Source organism: Mya arenaria, chromosome 10 (genome assembly GCF_026914265.1).
Source record: "Mya arenaria isolate MELC-2E11 chromosome 10, ASM2691426v1".
Lineage (NCBI taxonomy): Eukaryota > Metazoa > Mollusca > Bivalvia > Myida > Myidae > Mya > Mya arenaria.
Window position 1 is genome coordinate 7341394 of NC_069131.1, and position 20249 is coordinate 7361642.

A 20249-nucleotide genomic window follows, 5' to 3' on the forward strand; every position below is an offset into this window, starting at 1 on the left:
GCTCTATAGTTCATATGATTTTGTTAGCATATATATGTATCACTCTTATCTATTCACATATGTTCTATAGTTTATATTATTTTATGCATATATATGTTTCACTCTTAACCATTCACATATGTTCTATAGTTTATATATTCTGTATGCATATGTATGTATAACTCTTGTCTTTTTACATATGTTCTATAGTTTTCATTATTTTTATGCATATATATGTTTCAATCTTATCTATTTACATACGTTCTATAGTTTATATGATTTTGTATGCATATTTAATTATTTATGTTCTACTCTTGTCTTTTCACATATGTGTTTTAGTTTATATGTTTTATATATATATATATCTATTTACATGTTCTATAGTTTATATGATTGTCTATCCACAGATTTGTATCATTCTTATTTAGTAAGATATTTTCTAAAGTTGTTATATTTTGTTATGCAATACACATGAATTAACCAATTTTAACTTAAATCAACGTGAAGATCGTACGTTTTATGGATTGTAAAACATGACTCCCTTAGCTTAAGCAATTGATATCTTGTCTTAGTCATAAACCGTGTGAATAGAAGATACATTTCAGAAGAGAATTTCGGGTATTTTTGGTTATTTTATTTTTGAATAGCTTATTATCTGTTCTATCCTGATAGCAATCTAAATATGACTGATTACATTCCTCATTATTGGAAGGCTATAAAACTACGGAGACTGAACACGATACATAAATACCAGGAGCTGAATAGGCAAACACAGACTCCCTTTATATTCAAATAGTCGGAGGTTTCATTGCAAAATGTCATAGCAAGCCTGTTTATTGCAGAATATCATAAAAACAACATTTTCGTTGAAGGCAATTCTATTTTGTTATTTCACGAGTGTTACATATACCTTCAGTAGGATGGGTTTGCCTATTTTCACCGTTTCAATACATGCAATCTCCACTAAATTTAAATGCGGGTATATTCGAATACTCGTTGACAAATATCGTATTTTCATTACTTAATTGTAAAACTTAGTGTATATGGTTTAAATGAATTATTGTCTTTAACATGCATACAGTCTCATAGACAACCTTCAATTGTTTTGCTTGTCTGTCGTTATGATTTTATTGTACATTAAACTTTAATGTCATATTATTTCAAGTTTGGTTAATTTAAATGTGTCCGAACCAGATGATCCACCCTCATCATTCCGACCATATTAAACGTATTCACACAACATTAAACGTGCGAGGTTAAGAAGGTTGACTCCAGCAACCAAGACAATGGCGCCTCTTGGACGGGTGGTAAGGTATACTCCCGCAATCTAGACCATGGCGCCTCTTGGACGGATGGTAAGGTATACTCCAGCAATCTAGACCATGGCGCCTCTTGGACGGGTGGTTAGGTATACTCCAGCAACCTAGACCATAGCGCCTCTTGGACGGGTGGTTGGGTATACTCCAGCAACATAGACCATGGCGCCTCTTGGACGGGTGGTAAGGTATACTCCAGTAACCTAGGCCATGGCGCCTCCTGGACGGGTGGTTGGGTATACTCCAGCAACATAGACCATGGCGCCTCTTGGACGGGTGGTAAGGTATACTCCAGTAACCTAGGCCATGGCACCTCTTGGACGGGTGGTAAGGTATACTCCCGCAATCTAGACCATGGCGCCTCTTGGACGGATGGTAAGGTATACTCCAGCAACATAGACCATGGCGCCTCTTGGACGGGTGGTAAGGTATACTCCAGCAACCTAGACCATGGCGCCTCTTGGACGGGTGGTTGGGTATACTCCAGTAACCTAGGCCATGGCGCCTCTTGGACGGGTGGTAAGGTATACTCCAGTAACCTAGACCATGGCGCCTCCTGGACGGTGGTAAGGTATACTCCAGTAACCTAGGCCATGGCGCCTCCTGGACGGTGGTAAGGTATACTCCTGTAACCTAGACCATGGCGCCTCCTGGACGGGTGGTAAGGTATACTCCAGCAACCTAGACCATGGCGCCTCCTGGACGGTGGTAAGGTATACTCCTGTAACCTAGACCATGGCGCCTCCTGGACGGGTGGTAAGGTATGCTCCTGTAACCTAGGCCATGGCGCCTTCTGGACAGGTGGTAAGGTATACTCCTGCAGCCTAGACCATGGCGCCTCCTGGACGGGTGGTAAGGTATGCTCCTGTAACCTAGGCCATGGCGCCTCCTGGACGGGTGGTAAGGTATACTCCTGCAGCCTAGACCATGGCGCCTCCTGGACGGGTGGTAAGGTATACTCCAGCAACCTAGACCATGGCGCCTCCTGGACGGTGGTAAGGTATACTCCAGTAACCTAGACCATGGCGCCTCCTGAACGGGTGGTAAGGTATACTCCAGCAACCTAGACCATGGCGCCTCCTGGACGGGTGGTAAGGTATGCTCCTGCCGCCTAGACCATGGCACCTCCTGAACGGGTGGTAAGGTATACTCCTGCAACCTAGCCCATGGCGCCTCTTGGACGGATGGTAACGTATACTCCAGCAACCTACATGTAGTTCATGGCGCCTCTTGGACGGGTGATAAGGTATACTCCAGCAGCCTAGATCATGGCACCTCCTGGACGAGTGGTAAGGTATACTCCACAAACCTAGTTCATGTCGCCTCCTGGACGGGTGGTAAGGTATAATCCTGCAGCCTAGACCATGGCGCCTCCTGGACAGGTGGTAAGGTATACTCCAGATACCTAGACCATGGCGCCTCTTGGACGGGTGATAAGGTATACTCCCGCAACTTAGACCATGGCGCCGCTTAGACGGGTGGTAAGGTATACTCCTGCAACTCCGACCATGGCGCCTCCTGGACGGGTGGTTAGGTAAACTCCTGCAGCCTAGACCATGGCGCCTCCTGGGTGGTTGGTAAGGTATACTCTAGCTACCTGGATTATGGCCCCTCTTGGACTGGTGGTAAGGTATACTCCTGCCGCCTAGACCATGGCGCCTCCTGAACGGGTGGTAAGGTATACTCCAGCAACCTACATGTAGTTCATGGCGCCTCTTGGACGGGTGGTAAGGTATACTCCAGCAACCTACATGTAGTTCATGGCGCCTCTTTGACGGGTGGTAATGTATACTCCTGCAGCTTAGACAATGGCGCCTATTGAACAGGTGGTAAGGTATACCCCTGCCGCCTAGACCATGGCGCCTCCTGGACGGGTGGTAAGTTATACTCCACAAACTTAGTTCATGGCGCCTCCTGGACGGGTGGTTAGGTATACTCCTGCAGCCTAGACCATGGCACCTCCTGGACGGGTGGTTAGGTATACTCCTGCAGCCTAGATCATGGCGCCTCCTAGATGGTTGGTAAGGTATACTCTAGCAACCTGGATTATGGCCCCTCTTGGACGGGTGGTAAGGTATACTCCTGCCGCCTAGACCATGGCGCCTCCTGAACGGGTGGTAAGGTATACTCCTGTAACCTAGACCATGGCACCTCCTGGACGGGTGGTAAGGTATAATCCTGTAACCTAGACCATGGCGCCTCCTGAACAGGTGGTAAGGTATACTCCTGTAACCTAGACCATGGCGCCTCTTGGACGGGTGGTAAGGTATACTCCTGCAACCTAGATCATGGCGCCTCCTGAACAGGTGGTAAGGTATACTCCTGCAGCCTAGACCATGGCGCCTACTGGACGAGTGGTAAGGTATACTCCTGCAACCTAGATCATTGCGCCTCCTGGACGGGTGGTAAGGTATACTCCTGCAACCTAGATCATGGCGCCTCCTGAACAGGTGGTAAGGTATACTCCTGCAGCCTAGACCATGGCGCCTACTGGACGAGTGGTAAGGTATACTCCTGCAACCTAGATCATTGCGCCTCCTGGACGGGTGGTAAGGTATACTCCTGCATCTTAGACAATGGCGCCTCCTGGACGGTGGTAAGGTATACTCCTGCAACCTAGATCATTGCGCCTCCTGGACGGGTGGTAAGGTATACTCCTGCAGCTTAGACAATGGCGCCTCCTGGACGGTGGTAAGGTATACTCCTGCAACCTAGATCATAGCGCCTCCTGGACGGGTGGTAAGGTATACTCCAGCAACCTAGACCATGGCGCCTCCTGGACGGTGGTAAGGTATACTCCTGCAACCTAGACCATGGCGCCTCCTGGACGGGTGGTAAAGTATACTTCTGCAACCTTAAACAATGGCGCCTCTTGGACGGGTGGTAAGGTACACTCCTGCAACCTAGATCATAGCACCTCCTGGACGGATGGTAAGGTAAACTCCTGAAACCTAGACCATAGAGCCTCATGGACGGATGGTAAGGTAAACTCCTGAAACCTAGACCATGGCACCTCTTGGACGGGTGGTAAGGTATACTCCTGCAACCTTAAACAATGGCGCCTCTTGGACGGGTGGTAAGGTACACTCCTGCAACCTAGATCATAGCACCTCCTGGACGGATGGTAAGGTAAACTCCTGAAACCTAGACCATAGAGCCTCATGGACGGATGGTAAGGTAAACTCCTGAAACCTAGACCATGGCACCTCTTGGACGGGTGGTAAGAGTACACTCCTGCAACATAGACCATGGCACTTCGAGGACGGTTGGTAAGAAACACTACTGCAACCTAGACCATGGCGCCTCCTTGACGGGTGGTAAGGTATACTCCTACAACCTAGACCAAGGCGCCCCTTGGACGGGTGGTAAAGTATACTCATGCAGGCTAGGTCATGGACACTCCTCTACGGGTGGTAAGGTATACTCCAGTAACCTAGACCATGGCGCCTCCTGGACGGGTAGTAAGGCATACTCATGCAACCTAGACCATAGCGCCTTATGTACGGGTAGAAAGGTATACTCCTGCAGCCTATGCCAAAGTGCCTCCTGGACGGGTGGTAAAGTATACTCCTGCAACCTTAGACCATGGTGCCTCTTAGACGTGTGGTAATGTATACTCCTGTAACCTAGACCATAGCTGCTCCTAGACGGTTACTAAGGAATACACCTGCCACATAGACCATGGCGCCATCTGTACGGGTGGTAAGGTATACTCCTGCAACCTAGACCATGGCGCCTCCTGGACGGGTGGTAAGGTATACTCCTGCAGCCTAGACCATGGCGCCATCTGTACGGGTGGTAAGGTATACTCATGCAACCTATACCATGGCGCCTCCTGTACGGGTGGTAAGGTATACTCTTTTATCCTAGACCTTGGCGCCTCCTGGACTGGTAGTAAAGTATACTTCTGAAACCGAGACAATCGCGCCTTCTGTATAAGATATTGAGGCATACTCCTGCAACCTAGACCATGGCGCCTCCTGGACGGGTGGTTAGGTATACTCCTGCAACCTAGACCATGGCGCCTCCTAGACGGGTGGTAAAGTATACTTCCGCCATCTAGACCATGGCGCCTCCTGGACGGATGGTAAGGTACTCTACCGCAATCTTGACCATGGTACCACTTGGACGGGTGGTAAGGTATACTCCCGCCATCTAGACCATGGCGCCTCCTGGACGGGTAGTAAGTTATACTCCTGCAACCAAGACCATAGCCCCTCCTGGACGGGTGGTAAGATATACTCCTGTATCCTACACCTTGGCGCTTCCTGGACGGGTGGTAAAGTATACTCCTGCAACTTAGACAATCGCGTCTCCTGTACGAGTGGTAAGCTATACACCTGCATCCTAAACACTGGCGCCTCCTGGACGGGTGGTAAGGTATACTTCCGCAACCTACATGTAGTTCATGGCGCCTCTTGGACGGGTGGTAAGGTATACTCCTGCAGCTTAGACAATGGCGCCTCCTGGACGGTGGTAAGGTATACTCCAGCAACCTAGATCATGGCGCCTCTTGGACGGATGGTAAGGTATACTCCAGCAATCTAGACCATGGCGCCTATTGGACGGGTGGTAAGGTATACTCCAGCAACCTAGACCATGGCGCCTCTTGGACGGATGGTAAGGTATACTCCAGCAATCTAGACCATGGCGCCTCTTGGACGGGTGGTAAGGTATACTCCAGCAACCTAGACCATGGCGCCTCTTGGACGGGTGGTAAGGTATACCCCTGCCGCCTAGACCATGGCGCCTCCTGGACAGGTGGTAAGGTATACTCCAGTAACCTAGACCATGGCGCCTCTTGGACGGGTGGTAAGGTATACTCCTGCAGCCTAGACCATGGCGCCTCCTGAACGGGTGGTAAGGTATACTCCTGTAACCTAGGCCATGGCGCCTCCTGGACGGGTGGTAAGGTATACTCCAGTAACCTAGACCATGGCGCCTCCTGGACGGGTGGTAAGGTATACTCCAGCAACCTAGACCATGGCGCCTCCTGGACGGGTGGTAAGGTATACTCCTGTAACCTAGACAATGGCGCCTCCTGGACGGGTGGTAAGGTATACTCCAGTAACCTAGACCATGGCGCCTCTTGGACGGGTGGTAAGGTATACCCCTGCCGCCTAGACCATGGCGCCTCCTGGACAGGTGGTAAGTTATACACCACAAACCTAGATCATAGCGCCTCCTGGACGGGTGGTAAGGTATACTCCAGCAACCTAGCCCATGGCGCCTCCTAGACGGGTGGTAAGGTATACTCCTGTAACCTAGACCATGGCGCCTCCTGGACAGGTGGTAAGGTATACTCCTGTAACCTAGACCATGGCGCCTCCTGAACGGGTGGTAAGGTATACTCCAGCAATCTAGACCATGGCGCCTCTTGGATGGGTGGTAAGGTATACTCCTGTAACCTAGACCATGGCGCCTCCTGAACGGGTGGTAAGGTATACTCCAGCAATCTAGACCATGGCGCCTATTGGACAGGTGGTAAGGTATACTCATGCAGCCTAGACCATGGCGCCTATTGGACGGGTGGTAAGGTATACCCCTGCCGCCTAGACCATGGCGCCTCCTGGACAGGTGGTAAGGTATACTCCAGCAACCTAGACCATGGCGCCTCCTGGACGGATTGTAACGTATACTCCAGCAACCTACATGTAGTTCATGTCGCCTATTGGACGGGTGGTAAGGTATACTCATGCAGCCTAGACCATGGCGCCTATTGGACGGGTGGTAAGGTATACCCCTGCCGCCTAGACCATGGCGCCTCCTGGACAGGTGGTAAGGTATACTCCAGCAACCTAGACCATGGCGCCTCCTGGACGGATTGTAACGTATACTCCAGCAACCTACATGTAGTTCATGTCGCCTATTGGACGGGTGGTAAGGTATACTCATGCAGCCTAGACCATAGCGCCTATTGGACGGGTGGTAAGGTATACCCCTGCCGCCTAGACCATGGCGCCTCCTGGACAGGTGGTAAGTTATACACCACAAACCTAGATCATAGCGCCTCCTGGACGGGTGGTAAGGTATACTCCAGCAACCTAGACCATGGCGCCTCCTAGACGGGTGGTAGTGTGTAAACTCGCAACCTCGACTATGGCGCCTCCTAGACTGGTGGTAGTGTATACTCCTGCAACCTAGACCATGGCGCCTCCTAGACGGGTAGTAAGGCATACTCATGCAAACTAGACCATGGCCCCTCCTGGACTGGTGTTATGTCATGGCGCCTCCTGGACATGTGGAAAGGTGTATCCCTGCAACCTAGACCATGGCGGCTCCTGGACGGGTGCTAAGGAATACTCCTGCAACCTAGACCATGGCGCCTCCTGGACTAAGAAAGTAGGGAGCTTATTTACTCTTTTGTTTTACAGTATAACAATAAAAACTATGGCTATACATATTGCCTACTGAATTAAGCCCTGTTGAATGAGAATTGAACAATTGTATTTAGACTACTAGGCTACAAATTTAGAATGCCACATTATTCCAACAATTTAACTATCAGAACTAGGGATGCAAACGAATATTCGAATATTCGAATATTCGATCGAACGTTTGGTATTCGAATGTCAAAATCAGTATTCGAATATTCGATGTTTTTGTTGAAATAATAAATTAATAAACTTTTTGACTACAACTGTCATCTTCGTCTGTCTTGTTTTTACAACGATGGACCCGTAATGCCAGAGGTGTAAACATATGACACTATACACGCGCCATATCGGATTTTTGCAGTTACTGGCTGTTAGACAAGTGACATCAAACACATTCCAATTATTTTGGGAACATTTAAGATCGGCCTTTATACCAATGTGTTGTCTTTCCCTGCGAATCAAGCTTGGCGATATGCGCAAATCGCCTTGATGATTTGAAGGGCATGTGATAGTTATTTGCTTTAAACTGTTTTCCATGTTTCGTTACAACGCTCTTGCGTTGAAAAGTAGTTGTATGGTTTAACGTTGTAAAATACATCAGTCAAAATCGACGTGCGGCCATGGTTGGTGTCGTTTTCTATAAAAATATTTCGTAAACATCAATCCCAGAACGAGGCTGCAAGTACCACGTTGGCGCATATCGTCATTTAACCGGGAAAAACGAAATTCCCAATCTTATTTTGCATTGTTTACAAAAGTGAACGCAGAGGAATTGATATAGTTTATTTTTTTGTTTACAATTTAATTATGGCTTTTTCTTGGGATATATTCTGAAAATGGGGAAATTCAGAGGCTAATTTGTGGAACAATAAGTGTCCGTCGCGTGTACCGAATACGACAAAGAAGGGTAACAGGGCCCTAGCTATTACGTTATTGAATACTAGTTTTCTACAATTCTTAAAGGATCATTTTGGTATTCGAATTTTCGAATATTCGATCGAAAGAATTACCGAATATTCGAATATCAATTTTGCCATTCGTTTGCATCCCTAATCAGAACACATGTTCATGGAAAAATAACCTTTTTTTGCATGTGTTATTGTATATACGAAAAACAAATACGTTTAACAGATTATAAAATATAATAAGATATATTTTAAGTAGGCATGCTAATAATTATGATAAATAATAGTATAATAGATTTTTCGATAACTATGTCTGACATTTAAGTCTGAAAATATAAAACTAGGTGTACAATTTTGGGGTAAATAGGTTGTGCGTAAATGTTTTGTTAGTACATCAAAATTGTAGCGATATTCAAACCATTAATTGTGTAATTTACCCAATTGTCAATTCAAATTAACCTCATAACAAATAAAAACCGTACTTTTGAAATTGATAAGCATTAATAGTTTATATATCCAAGTTTGTATTCTATTTCATTTGTGGATTATCGTTTTCCTCAAGTATTCAGTATCGATAGTAGCTGGTCTTAAAATATTTTCTTGGCCATGAGGGCTCCAAGCATCAGCATGATAGATATGGTCAGACCTGTCGCACCTTGGAGTAAACAAAAGCATGAACTAAATGTCAAATTACATATTACAGTTTAACGAATGACGTTACATGTGCACTCTATTTGATGATCTTCTCTAAAGGCTATAATATTGACGCAAAGCTATGATTTAAATATGCAGCCTTAAGGCTAGAATCATGACTTAAAACTATCCTTTATTATTCGGGATGTTTCAATTAATCAGTATCATTAGGAAGATATAAATTTATTAATGCTTCGTTGTTCTTGTAAAGTCTAACAACTCCATACTGATAAACATTTCAAAAACAAAGGCTTAGTTACATCAATTTCACGGTTAGCTTGTTGGCGTATGTTAAGATCTTCATTGTTCCAGCGATTTACTAGACGTGATTTCGGGCATCCTGGCAATGACCGTGCAGAGTCTGCAAGTTTTTTCTGTATCCATTCACCCTACTGTACTCGAAGTATTTTAATACTTTTTAAACATAATTAACTCTTGGTAGTTCAAAAAGTTAATATCTAGATGTTTGAAGAATTTCCGTTGGAATGGCTGATGTGAAATATATTCAGTAGATCGTTCGGCATCAGTAAGATCGTATTAGGTAATATCTGACATTGTTCTAACTGTTCTTGCTTGATTTTATGCAATTCGTCGCTAATCGCTTGCCTTCAACGGCTGCCATTATAAGCAACTCTCGCCGCCCTCAGTCGTAAATACGGTAGGTTTCTCTCCCCTAGTACACTCCAATGATGTCAGTAGAAATTGCACTCGGTTACTGACCGATTAAAAGTTACCATTGAAGTGTAACAACCATGCTGCATGTATCATGGGCTGAATACAAGTGTTATATGTAAACCTACTAGCCAGTGGAACAACCTGTATGTATCATGGGCTGAATACAATTGTTATCTGTAAACCTACTGGCCAGTGGAACAACCTGTATGTATCTTGGGCTGAATACAAGTGTTATCTGTTAACCTACTAGCCAGTGAAACAACCTGTATGTATCTTGGGCTGAATACAAGTGTTATCTGTAAACCTACTGGCCAGTGGAACAAACTGTATGTATCTTGGGCTGAATACAAGTGTTATCTGTTAACCTACTAGCCAGTGAAACAACCTGTATGTATCTTGGGCTGAATACAACTGTTATCTGTAAACCTACTGGCCAGTGGAACAACCTATATGTATCATGGGCTGAATACAAGTGTTATCTGTTAACCTACAAGCCAGTGCAACAACCATGCTTCATGTATCATGGGCTAAATACAAGTGTTATCTGTATATCTACTAGACAGTATAACAGCCATGCTGCATGTATCATGGGTTGAATACAAATGTTTACTGTAAACCTACTAGCCAGCGTAACAACCATGCTGCATATATCATGGACTACAAGTGCTACATGTAAACCTACTAGCCAGTGCAACAACAGTGCTGCATGTATCGAAATCCGAATGCAAGTTTTTGGAATACATGTAGTTTTGTTTTAACACATACATATGGAAGAACATGAATAATATTTGACAGCATTTTCATTTTCTATTTTGTTCCACCTCCTTGTTTGTACAATGATGCAATCATTATTGAACTATATGAACACATTATCTAAACATTTTCATTGTTCCGGCTGAATTAATTCTCTAATAAGTAATGCATGTATCTGGTGGTTGAGTAATAGCAGTTAGCTTACCTGTCTATAAGGTTTGTTTTACTTATTACTTATTGTCTACAATAATACAATGAAAAATACAGGGACAAACCTAGTAGTCGAAAATACAAAAGTAAGCCCTCTTTAGGGGCACATGTTGATAATGACTTGGATGGACTTTAATGCTCTTGGTTTGCAATTATTGATACATGACGGGACGAGTAACTCGTGTTTGCTGACCAATCCAATAAGCTTACCCAAACATTTATTAATAATGACATGTTTGTGCCCGTGTAGTTTTTCCTTGTAGTTACATGACGTTATTTGCCTCCTTTTAGCAAAAAAACAAGGCCCTCGCTTTTATTCTGACTATTAGGCGTGTCCATTTAGTTTCCAAGAAAATAAGAATGCCAAATAATTCCAACAATTTTTGATTTTTTATTTTATATACGATTAACAAATATGGTTAACAGATTATGCAATGTCAACATTTAAAGGTCTCCCTCTCCACTGTCAGTGGAAAGATCATAAAACCATTGACTGAGTTAGATAAACATTAAGCAGGCGTGAGTTTATGACATAATGGTTCGTCTGACATTAAAGCAACTCTATAAAAATACATTACCATGTGTATACATGCAATTTTGAGGTTAATGTGGAGTGCGTAAATATTGTATTCAATACATCACAATAGTAGCGATATTTCAAAAAAGTATTTATGTTATTATATGCAATTGTCAATTTAAATTAATTTCATTCACATTAAAAACTGAACTTTTGAAATTGATAAGCATTTATAGTTTGATATTCAAGTTTGGTATTCTCTTTCGTATGTAGATTTTCTAAAGTATTCAGTGTCGATGGTTGCTTGTCCTAAAATATATTCTTGGACAAGAGGGCTCCAAGCATCAGCGTTATAGATATGGTCAGACCTGCCGCCCCTGTGAAAACCAAATATGAACTGTGTCAAATAACATAAAACAGCGTGTCAAATGCCATTCTAAAGTCTAAAATCATCACTCAAAACTATGATTTATTTATGGGAATGTTTAGATTAATCAGTATATATCATTAACAAACATTTAAATACGTTTAGTATCATTCTTTAAAACTCGGTTTAAACATATTTTGTTTGTTTGTGAGGGTGGCTTGTTAAACCATTATTTCTACACGCGATTTATATTGAGGCAGGGGGATATCGCAAATATGGTGGACAAGTATTCACTGACGAACAATCAATCCCATTGTCCAAGTCAGCGACCTGAAGACAATGATAGTATACTATATACCAAGGTGACAATGATTGACATAGAGACCACTCACCATTGACCGATTGGCACGTTGGGGCTTTCCAGGAGTAACCTGTCTTGCAGCCACATTTGCCGGTTGTGCAGATCCCCATGGCTCCTAACGGCCCTGATGTACACTCATCGGAATTTGTGCAAGTATCGTTGTATCCTTTAAAAGAAAGATGAAATATAAGAACATGAGGACATATAAAGATCATCTATTTGTTTAAGGTATCCATTTTGACAAAGGCAGGGCTCTGTAAATATTACATATCTGCAGACAAAATGCATGATGAAAATTGAACAATAAATCGATGAAAAAATGTATAATATATGACGGACACCACCGACCTCTCCTGCACATGTTCATATACACGGAGTATCCGGTCATGCAGGCACATTTGTTGGATGTGCAGATCCCCATGGCTCCTAACAGCCCTGATTTACAGTCCGCGGCATCAGTGCAAGCATCGTCGTATCCTTTAAAAGAAATATGAAATATAAAAACATGACGACATATAAAGATCATCTATTTGTTTAAGGTAGTCATTTAAACAGAGGCAGAGCTCTGTAGATATTACACATCTTAAACATCAGAAACGAAGGGTATACAATTTAGATAATGGTAATCATTTAAGACTTAATCGAACAAAAATTTCACGTTGCATGGGGTGATATGATTAAATTCGGTCAGCTATGCGTCCTTTCTTGTGTATTGGTTTACAAGTGAAGAAAATGGTAATAATTAATACAGTTATATGGATATATCAGGGTTAGAGTATACAGTTGATTCTGGTGACCTCTAGATGTGTCCAGGTTTTAGACGATATATTAGGATGATATACTATGATATAAGAACGCATACATTCTCAGGCTGGAACCAAGCATGACACGCCTTGATTCTTAGCGAGTGAGAATAAATAAATAAATAAATAAATAAATAAATAAATAAATAAATAAATAAATAAATAATTAAATAAGAAAGAAAGAAAGAAAGAAAGAAAGAAAGAAAGAAAGAAAGAAAGAAAGAAAGAAAGAAAGAAAAAAAGAAAGAAAGAAAGAAAAGAAAAGAAAAGAAAAGAAAGAAAGAAAAGAAAAAAAATAAACAAAGAAAGATAGAAAGAAAGAAAGAAAGAAAGAAAGAAAGAAAGAAAGAAAGAAAGAAAGAAAGAAAGAAAGAAAGAAAGAAATTTGGTTAACAGATTATGCAATGTCAACATTTAAAGAAAGAAAAAAAGAAAAATGAAATGAATGAACGAATGACGAATGAGCGAATGAATGAATAAATAAATAGATGAAGAAAGAAAGAAAGAATGAAAGAAAGAAAGAAAGAAAGAAAGAAAGAAAGAAAGAAAGAAAGAAAGAAAGAAAGAAAGAAAGAAAGTAAGAAAGAAAGAAAGAAAGAAAGAAAGAAAGAAAGAAAGAAAGAAAGAAAGAAAGAAAGAAAGAAAGAAAGAAAGAAAGAAAGAAAGAAAGAAAGAAAGAAAAGAAGGGAGGGAGGGAGGGAGGGAGGGAGGGAGGGAGGGAGGGAGGGAGGGAGGGAGGGAGGGAGGAAGGAAGGAAGGAAGGAAGGAAGGAAGGAAGGAAGGAAGGAAGGAAGGAAGGAAGGAAGGAAGGAAGGAAGGAAGGAAGGAAGGAAGGAAGGAAGGAAGGAAGGAAGGAAGGAAGGAAGGAAGGAAGGAAGGAAGGAAGGAAGGAAGGAAGGAAGGAAGGAAGGAAGGAAGGAAGGAAGGAAGGAAGGAAGGAAGGAAGGAAGGAAGGAAGGAAGGAAGGAAGGAAGGAAGGAAGAAAGAAAGAAAGAAAGAAGAAAGAAAGAAAGAAAGATTTAAATTAATGTAAATCATAATACCTTTAGCCACGCATTCACTGCTCATGTTCTTGTATGCGGGTATGCAAGCGCATTTGTTGTTGTTACATGTCTCGTTGGCGTTACAAAGTGTTACATTTCCTGTACAGTCAGTACCAGGTGCTGAAATTTTGAAGGAAAAGTAATGTGTCCGTGGTTATGGATATGCAAAATTGAACTGCAAAGCAATTACAAGCCAATCCGTCTCAATTTAAAAAATAAACAACGGTTTGTTAGGTCTTTTGATGGACAATACAAACAACATATTTGGATTTTTACTCACACTAAACTAAATTCAGTGAACATATTTTGTTATTTGGCGTTTATCCGTTGCACTTTATTGCGTACATCATACATCACTTTTATTTACATCTTCATCTTATGTTTGAAATTTGAAATGTGTTTTTTTGAAACAAGGAACATTATAAAATAAAGTGATATTCATAGTGAATTAGGCTATTCTTCCGGCGTGGTGAAGATGAACAGTAGGTTATAATATATATATTCACGTTCTCGGAAGGTATGTTCTTCATAATAGTATCTATTGCCTGTTTTAAGGCATAACATGAAAATGAAATGAAATTAAAAGATCAGCTATTTCTCCAAAGGACAACTTTTTGCAGCTCATGTCAGTAATAATCAGTAATAAACTTACCGCCTTCAACAGAAACGTAGGACATCGCCACCACCACACCAACCGCCAGTAGCCAGTACTTTAACTCCTGCAACATGAGTCATGGTGTTAAAAGATAAAATACTGTAGTGTTATCATGATCACAAGTATTCTGGATTTTCTTCCCCTGCAACTCTGTTATAAAGAAGGCAGGAAGCTCGACAATATCACATGCTACTGTAGAGAGACAAGATAAGAATCGAACGCCGGGCTCCATCTTTACCATATATGTTAATTAAATAAACCAAATTAACCGCATTCGACAATCTTGATCCACAATTATAAAATTTTGGATATATGCCCATCCTAGCCTTCGAATCAGTATAAACTTGGTTTGTTTTAATCTGTTAATGTTACGGCGGCGCTTTTTAAAGTGAAATTCAGGAAGATTATATTTTATAAAAGTTCATCCTTTGAACTCAATTGAACTGAAACCCCCGAGACTGTGTCTTGCGCGTGACACTTGTATACGTATTGTTTACATCGTTCGAAGCAAAACAAAAATATCTTTGCCAACATTGAAGGTGAAAACTTGAAGTGAAAGAATGCCTGCATGTGTATGTATGAAGTATAAAAAATAATCATTTCCTTTAAATCGGGACGCGCTGTCACTGATCGTGTCGAGGCGGTAAGCCCATATTAGCCAATGGCGATAGTTTCATATGTGTGCATTGTGTTTTTTTCTTGTAGCGGCGTGACCATTGTTTGGTGTTTTAGGCCTTAATCCTCATGCATTTAAACATAGCATTAGTTAAATTCTAGGCTTACTGGGCTTGTCGCTAAGTTTCCATATGTGTATTAATATTGTTAACTTCAGTGCAATGTATCCTCAGTCCTAGGCTACGATTTAAAAAGGGCAAATCACATTTTACCCAATCCCAGATTTGAACAAGTCACACCTAACTTTAAATAGATTAAGAATTTTTTCAATCTTTTTTTATTAAATATTAGAAGGTTCCAAATGTATTTCGGGACTATTTTACCGCCCGGACAAAAACGATTGATCCGAATATAATTGATATCTTTATCCTCCTTACTAGCTGTGTGTGGCCTATATATTTATTAGAACTCAATTTGGCAATTTACAGAAAATGGAGCAAGCGAAGAGAGGCCGCAGGCGGAGAAAGCTTATTTGGTGTTCGTCAAGATGACTCACTAGCTCCGTCCTTTGTGTAGTCAGGCGGTATTTTGGCGCGAAAGTTAAACCGCCCAGGCGTTCGTCTCATTAATCAATGGTAAACTGTCGCGATTTTGTGAATATGTTATAAACGGAAATGAAATCGATTGATGTCTGTACAAAAATGGAAAAGCACCGTAACATGAACGTTTATTTTATATTTCGTTTAAAAATCAACAAATTGTTTAAATTTAGATTATTAGAATTACCTAATATGTTTGCATCGTACATAACTTTACTGGAATTACCTCGTATAAAAATCAATGTTTGTGTTATTTTATTAATTGCATTAACAAATTACGGGTTCCTATCTTTTGAAGATGTATTGGGAATTAACACTAACCTTAAATACATTCTAAAAGTAAGATCGTTTGGTAGCCGAAATTTATATTCAACGGACAAAAAGAGTAGTTTCGGATTGATGAAAATGTTCGGATCATTGACAGCAATTGTTTATAAAACGCCCATTACAGCGGTGTCCTACTTCACGGGACGACTATTAGCAGCTGCTCAAGCCTTTTATACAAGGACACGTACATCCAGCATTCATATCATTTTAACCCATTTCGCACAAAGGGAAAAGTGTTTTATTTCAGAATAAATTAATTTAGATCTAACTATATAATGTTTAAGGTTTGAGAGCATTTATAGATAAAACTGTTAACATGGTAACTGTAATTTCAGTTTAATGGATCATCTTATCTATTGTCTTAAATTTACTTGCAAAAAGATTAGTTGCTTTTTTTCCCGAATTCCGCTGATTTTTATTTCTAGCATGCAATTTCTTTATTATAATGAATTATGCGTGTCCAGAACTAAGTCCTAATTGTTCCCTTTAGTTAAACGCGTAATTATTATAATACAGTGGCAACATCACTGACAGGCCCAGTTGTCAAATAATACTTATCACTTTGTTAAGAGACACAAAGAATAATGCCTAACAGACATTATTTAAAGAGAGGCACCGAATGTCACAAAACAGAAGAAAAAAACCAGCTATATGTTTCAAAACGCGGAATAAAATATTTTCAAATGATTCCAAACACCATAACTTAAATACTGTTCGAAGAAATAATCTTAAACACAATAAATGCTGCACTCACCATTTTCACAGTCACTTCAGTATTCCAGACCGAGTTTGCATTCAATCTCCTCGAATACCAAGGATAAAGTGACAGATGAAGAGGTGCAGCCCGAAAAGGAAGTTTTCAGCTACAACGGGTGTTTGGTTTCATATCATTAAAGGGACTGTACACCAGATTTGCACCCAAAAAAGTTTTTTTTTTCTGTAACAAATCTCTGGACAATCATCTAATCTAATATTTTCCGCTTTGATATCATAATTGTAAAAAAGTACCAAAATGTAACAAAAATTTGTGTCAGAGACCGGGTTCGAACCCGTGTCGCCAAAATTGCAGTCCAGCATCGTATCCACTGAGCTACGACGGCTTACTCTAATTGGGTGACAAAATTAAGCTATACACCTAGTTCGGTAATATCACGTGATAACACCGACTAGCCAATCACGCATAAGGAATGAGTTATACCAGGTAGACTTACCCAGTAATCTTTTTTAATGGAAAAATACGAAATAACTGTAAACTATGTGGTACTTCAGTTAGTAAGTTTCAATGCATTGTACACATCGATGCCAAGTTTATGTCAGTTTTCGACAATTTTTTTTTTCGCTATTTTATCATAAGGAGTACAGCCCCTTTAAAGCGACTGCCACAAGTTTGTTTTCATTTTTCTGCAACGGTTCGGAGTTAAGATTTAAACTAGGTTGAAACAAAAAAACAAAATAAATTACAATATTTTCTTTTACTTAGCCAATATGTTGACATCATGTGTTATGCTAAATGTTGAACAAAATGCTTCCTGTGGCTAAAATGTGCACAAAGCACGGACAGTAGAACGAAGGTTGTCTGTACGAACATTGTAGACAAAGCACAAGTTATAGACAAAATGTTGTCTGTACTACATTTTGGACGATGTACGGATCGTAGACTTAATGTTGTCCTTACCTACTTTCTGGACAAAGTACGGGTCGTAGACAATAGGTTGCCTGTAACTACACCATGAACGACGTACGAGCTGCTGACAATATCTTGCCTGTACGAGTCGTAGACCACATGTCGCCTGTACCTACATTTTGGACGATGTATGACCGTAGACCAAATGGTGCCTGTGCCTACATTTTGAACGATGAATGACCCGTAGACCAAATGGTGCCTGTGCCTACATTTTGGACGATGTATGACCGTAGACCAAATGGTGCCTGTGCCTACATTTTGAACGATGAATGACCCGTAGACCAAATGGTGCCTGTGCCTACATTTTGAACGATGAATGACCCGTAGACCAAATGGTGCCTGTGCCTACATTTTGGACGATGTACGACCCGTAGACCAAATGGTGCCTGTGCCTACATTTTGGACGATGTATGACCGTAGACCAAATGGTGCCTGTGCCTACATTTTGAACGATGAATGACCCGTAGACCAAATGGTGCCTGTGCCTACATTTTGGACGATGTATGACCGTAGACCAAATGGTGCCTGTGCCTACATTTTGAACGATGAATGACCCGTAGACCAAATCGTGCCTGTGCCTTCATTTTGGACGATGTATGACCCGTAGACCATATTGTGCCTGTTCCTTCATTTTGGACGATGTTCAAGCCTTATACCAAATGGTGCCTGTGCCTACGTTTTGGACGATGTATGACCCGTAGACAAATTGGTGCCTGTGCCTACAATTTGGACGATGTACGCGGTTTCAATCCCGCAAAACAGTAATATAAAGAAAAAAAGTCACATTCAAATAAGTATGTATATTTGTGAGGTCAGTTTCAAGGGCTCAATAATAGTGAGTATGTTCCTTTAACAGCGCGAGTTCTTTTGGTGACACGACAGATGATAATCACTGGCTTTGCAAACCATGTTTGTCTGGGTTTATATTACGTAAAAGGCAAATTTCTAAAAACCGTATAAAACCGTATAACATTACATCAACATCCAGTGCAATGATCTGATTTGGATGGTTTGCTTATTTCACGTGAAACTCGAGAAACCTGTTTTGCAACATTTGTTCGGTAACATAATGCATGTTTGCGTTCGGGCAGTTATCAATTTAGTTTCAACTTTGGCCCTTTTCCATACACCTTGATAGTTTTGTTCATAACTTAAACGTTAATGAATACTCGCTTTAAACATCCGTATCACTTGACTTATAGTATGCATTATGTTAAAGAGGGGACTGTCGAAATGTGAAATCCAGCTTTAAGGTTAGTGCAGTCGTAGGCACTCTCAGTTCTCACCAAGGAGTTCCGGCTTCAATCCCACGTCCGGTTGCATGTGAGTTTGTTTGTGGTTATCAAACCGGACAAGTGGGTTTCCTCCGATTTCCCCCACAACAAAAGACCAACGAGAGTGATTTATTTGTTTTACAATCACTGTACAAAAAAACAAGTTCATGAAACGTCAAATCCAACTACCATCTAAATCTAAGAATAGACGGAAACATTTCGGTAATAGAATGTATGCCTTAAGAAATTATATTTTTAGTTTGAATTTAGCAAATATGTATATAAGCTGTATGTATATATATATATATATATATATATATATATATATATATATATATATATATATATATATATATATGCATAAAAGTCAAAGTAAAACATACATATCATTGAATTTTGATGTTTATTACAATGAAAATGAATATAATTTTTATCATGATACCAATGGGTATCTTGGTGATACTTAACCATCAAAATATTTATCAATTTAAATTAACATTATTTTACTCGTTCAAAACTTCCTCATTTGTATTTGGAAACGTTGGATTCGTCTAAGTTAACGCGATCATGGTTACAATTTAAATTCCTGGGTGTGGGGTTACACCACCAGCTTGTTACGAAATATGTCCATTGACACGCAGTGCAAAACTGTTATAAGTATACCTGTGCGTTAAAGCAGTTAGTGTATTTATACTAGCTGGCGTGACCTGATACACACACGCACGCAATTCATAAACACTCACTGCATTTGAGAAAATCTAAATTAGGAAGAAAATAAGGACAGCGGACATATCCCTTCATGTCGTATACATATATATCCTTTCCGCTACCATAGCCGCCTAATGCAGACCCAAAATTCGGGTGTCCACATTACCTCTATCATACACCGGCGAACTACCACAGCAGTGTAAACCGTACTCAAATTTTCGGCTTCTGATTACCGCTTACCGTGGGAATACCGCTTATTTTTATAATCTTGTACATGTTTTGCTAAAAGCAGAGACTTAAATCTCCCGATTAAAATGCGTTAGCAATTAGGTAAAATGTTTATCAATTTCGAAACAGTATAAATTTATTACACAATTAAAGAAATTAA

General features: G+C 41.0%; 1 protein-coding gene across 1 annotated transcript; it reads right to left on the reverse strand.

Annotated features, from left to right (window-relative positions):
• Positions 1–11286: 11286 nt before the first annotated feature.
• Positions 11287–17051, reverse strand: LOC128206546 (teneurin-m-like). Its single transcript, XM_052909102.1, has 6 exons — positions 16950–17051; positions 14652–14718; positions 14000–14119; positions 12502–12630; positions 12185–12319; positions 11287–11802 (listed from the first exon to the last, which is right to left on the reverse strand). Exons 1-6 carry the CDS (start codon positions 16950–16952, stop codon positions 11735–11737), a joined length of 522 nt encoding a protein of 173 aa, XP_052765062.1. The 5' UTR covers positions 16953–17051; the 3' UTR covers positions 11287–11734.
• Positions 17052–20249: the final 3198 nt, after the last annotated feature.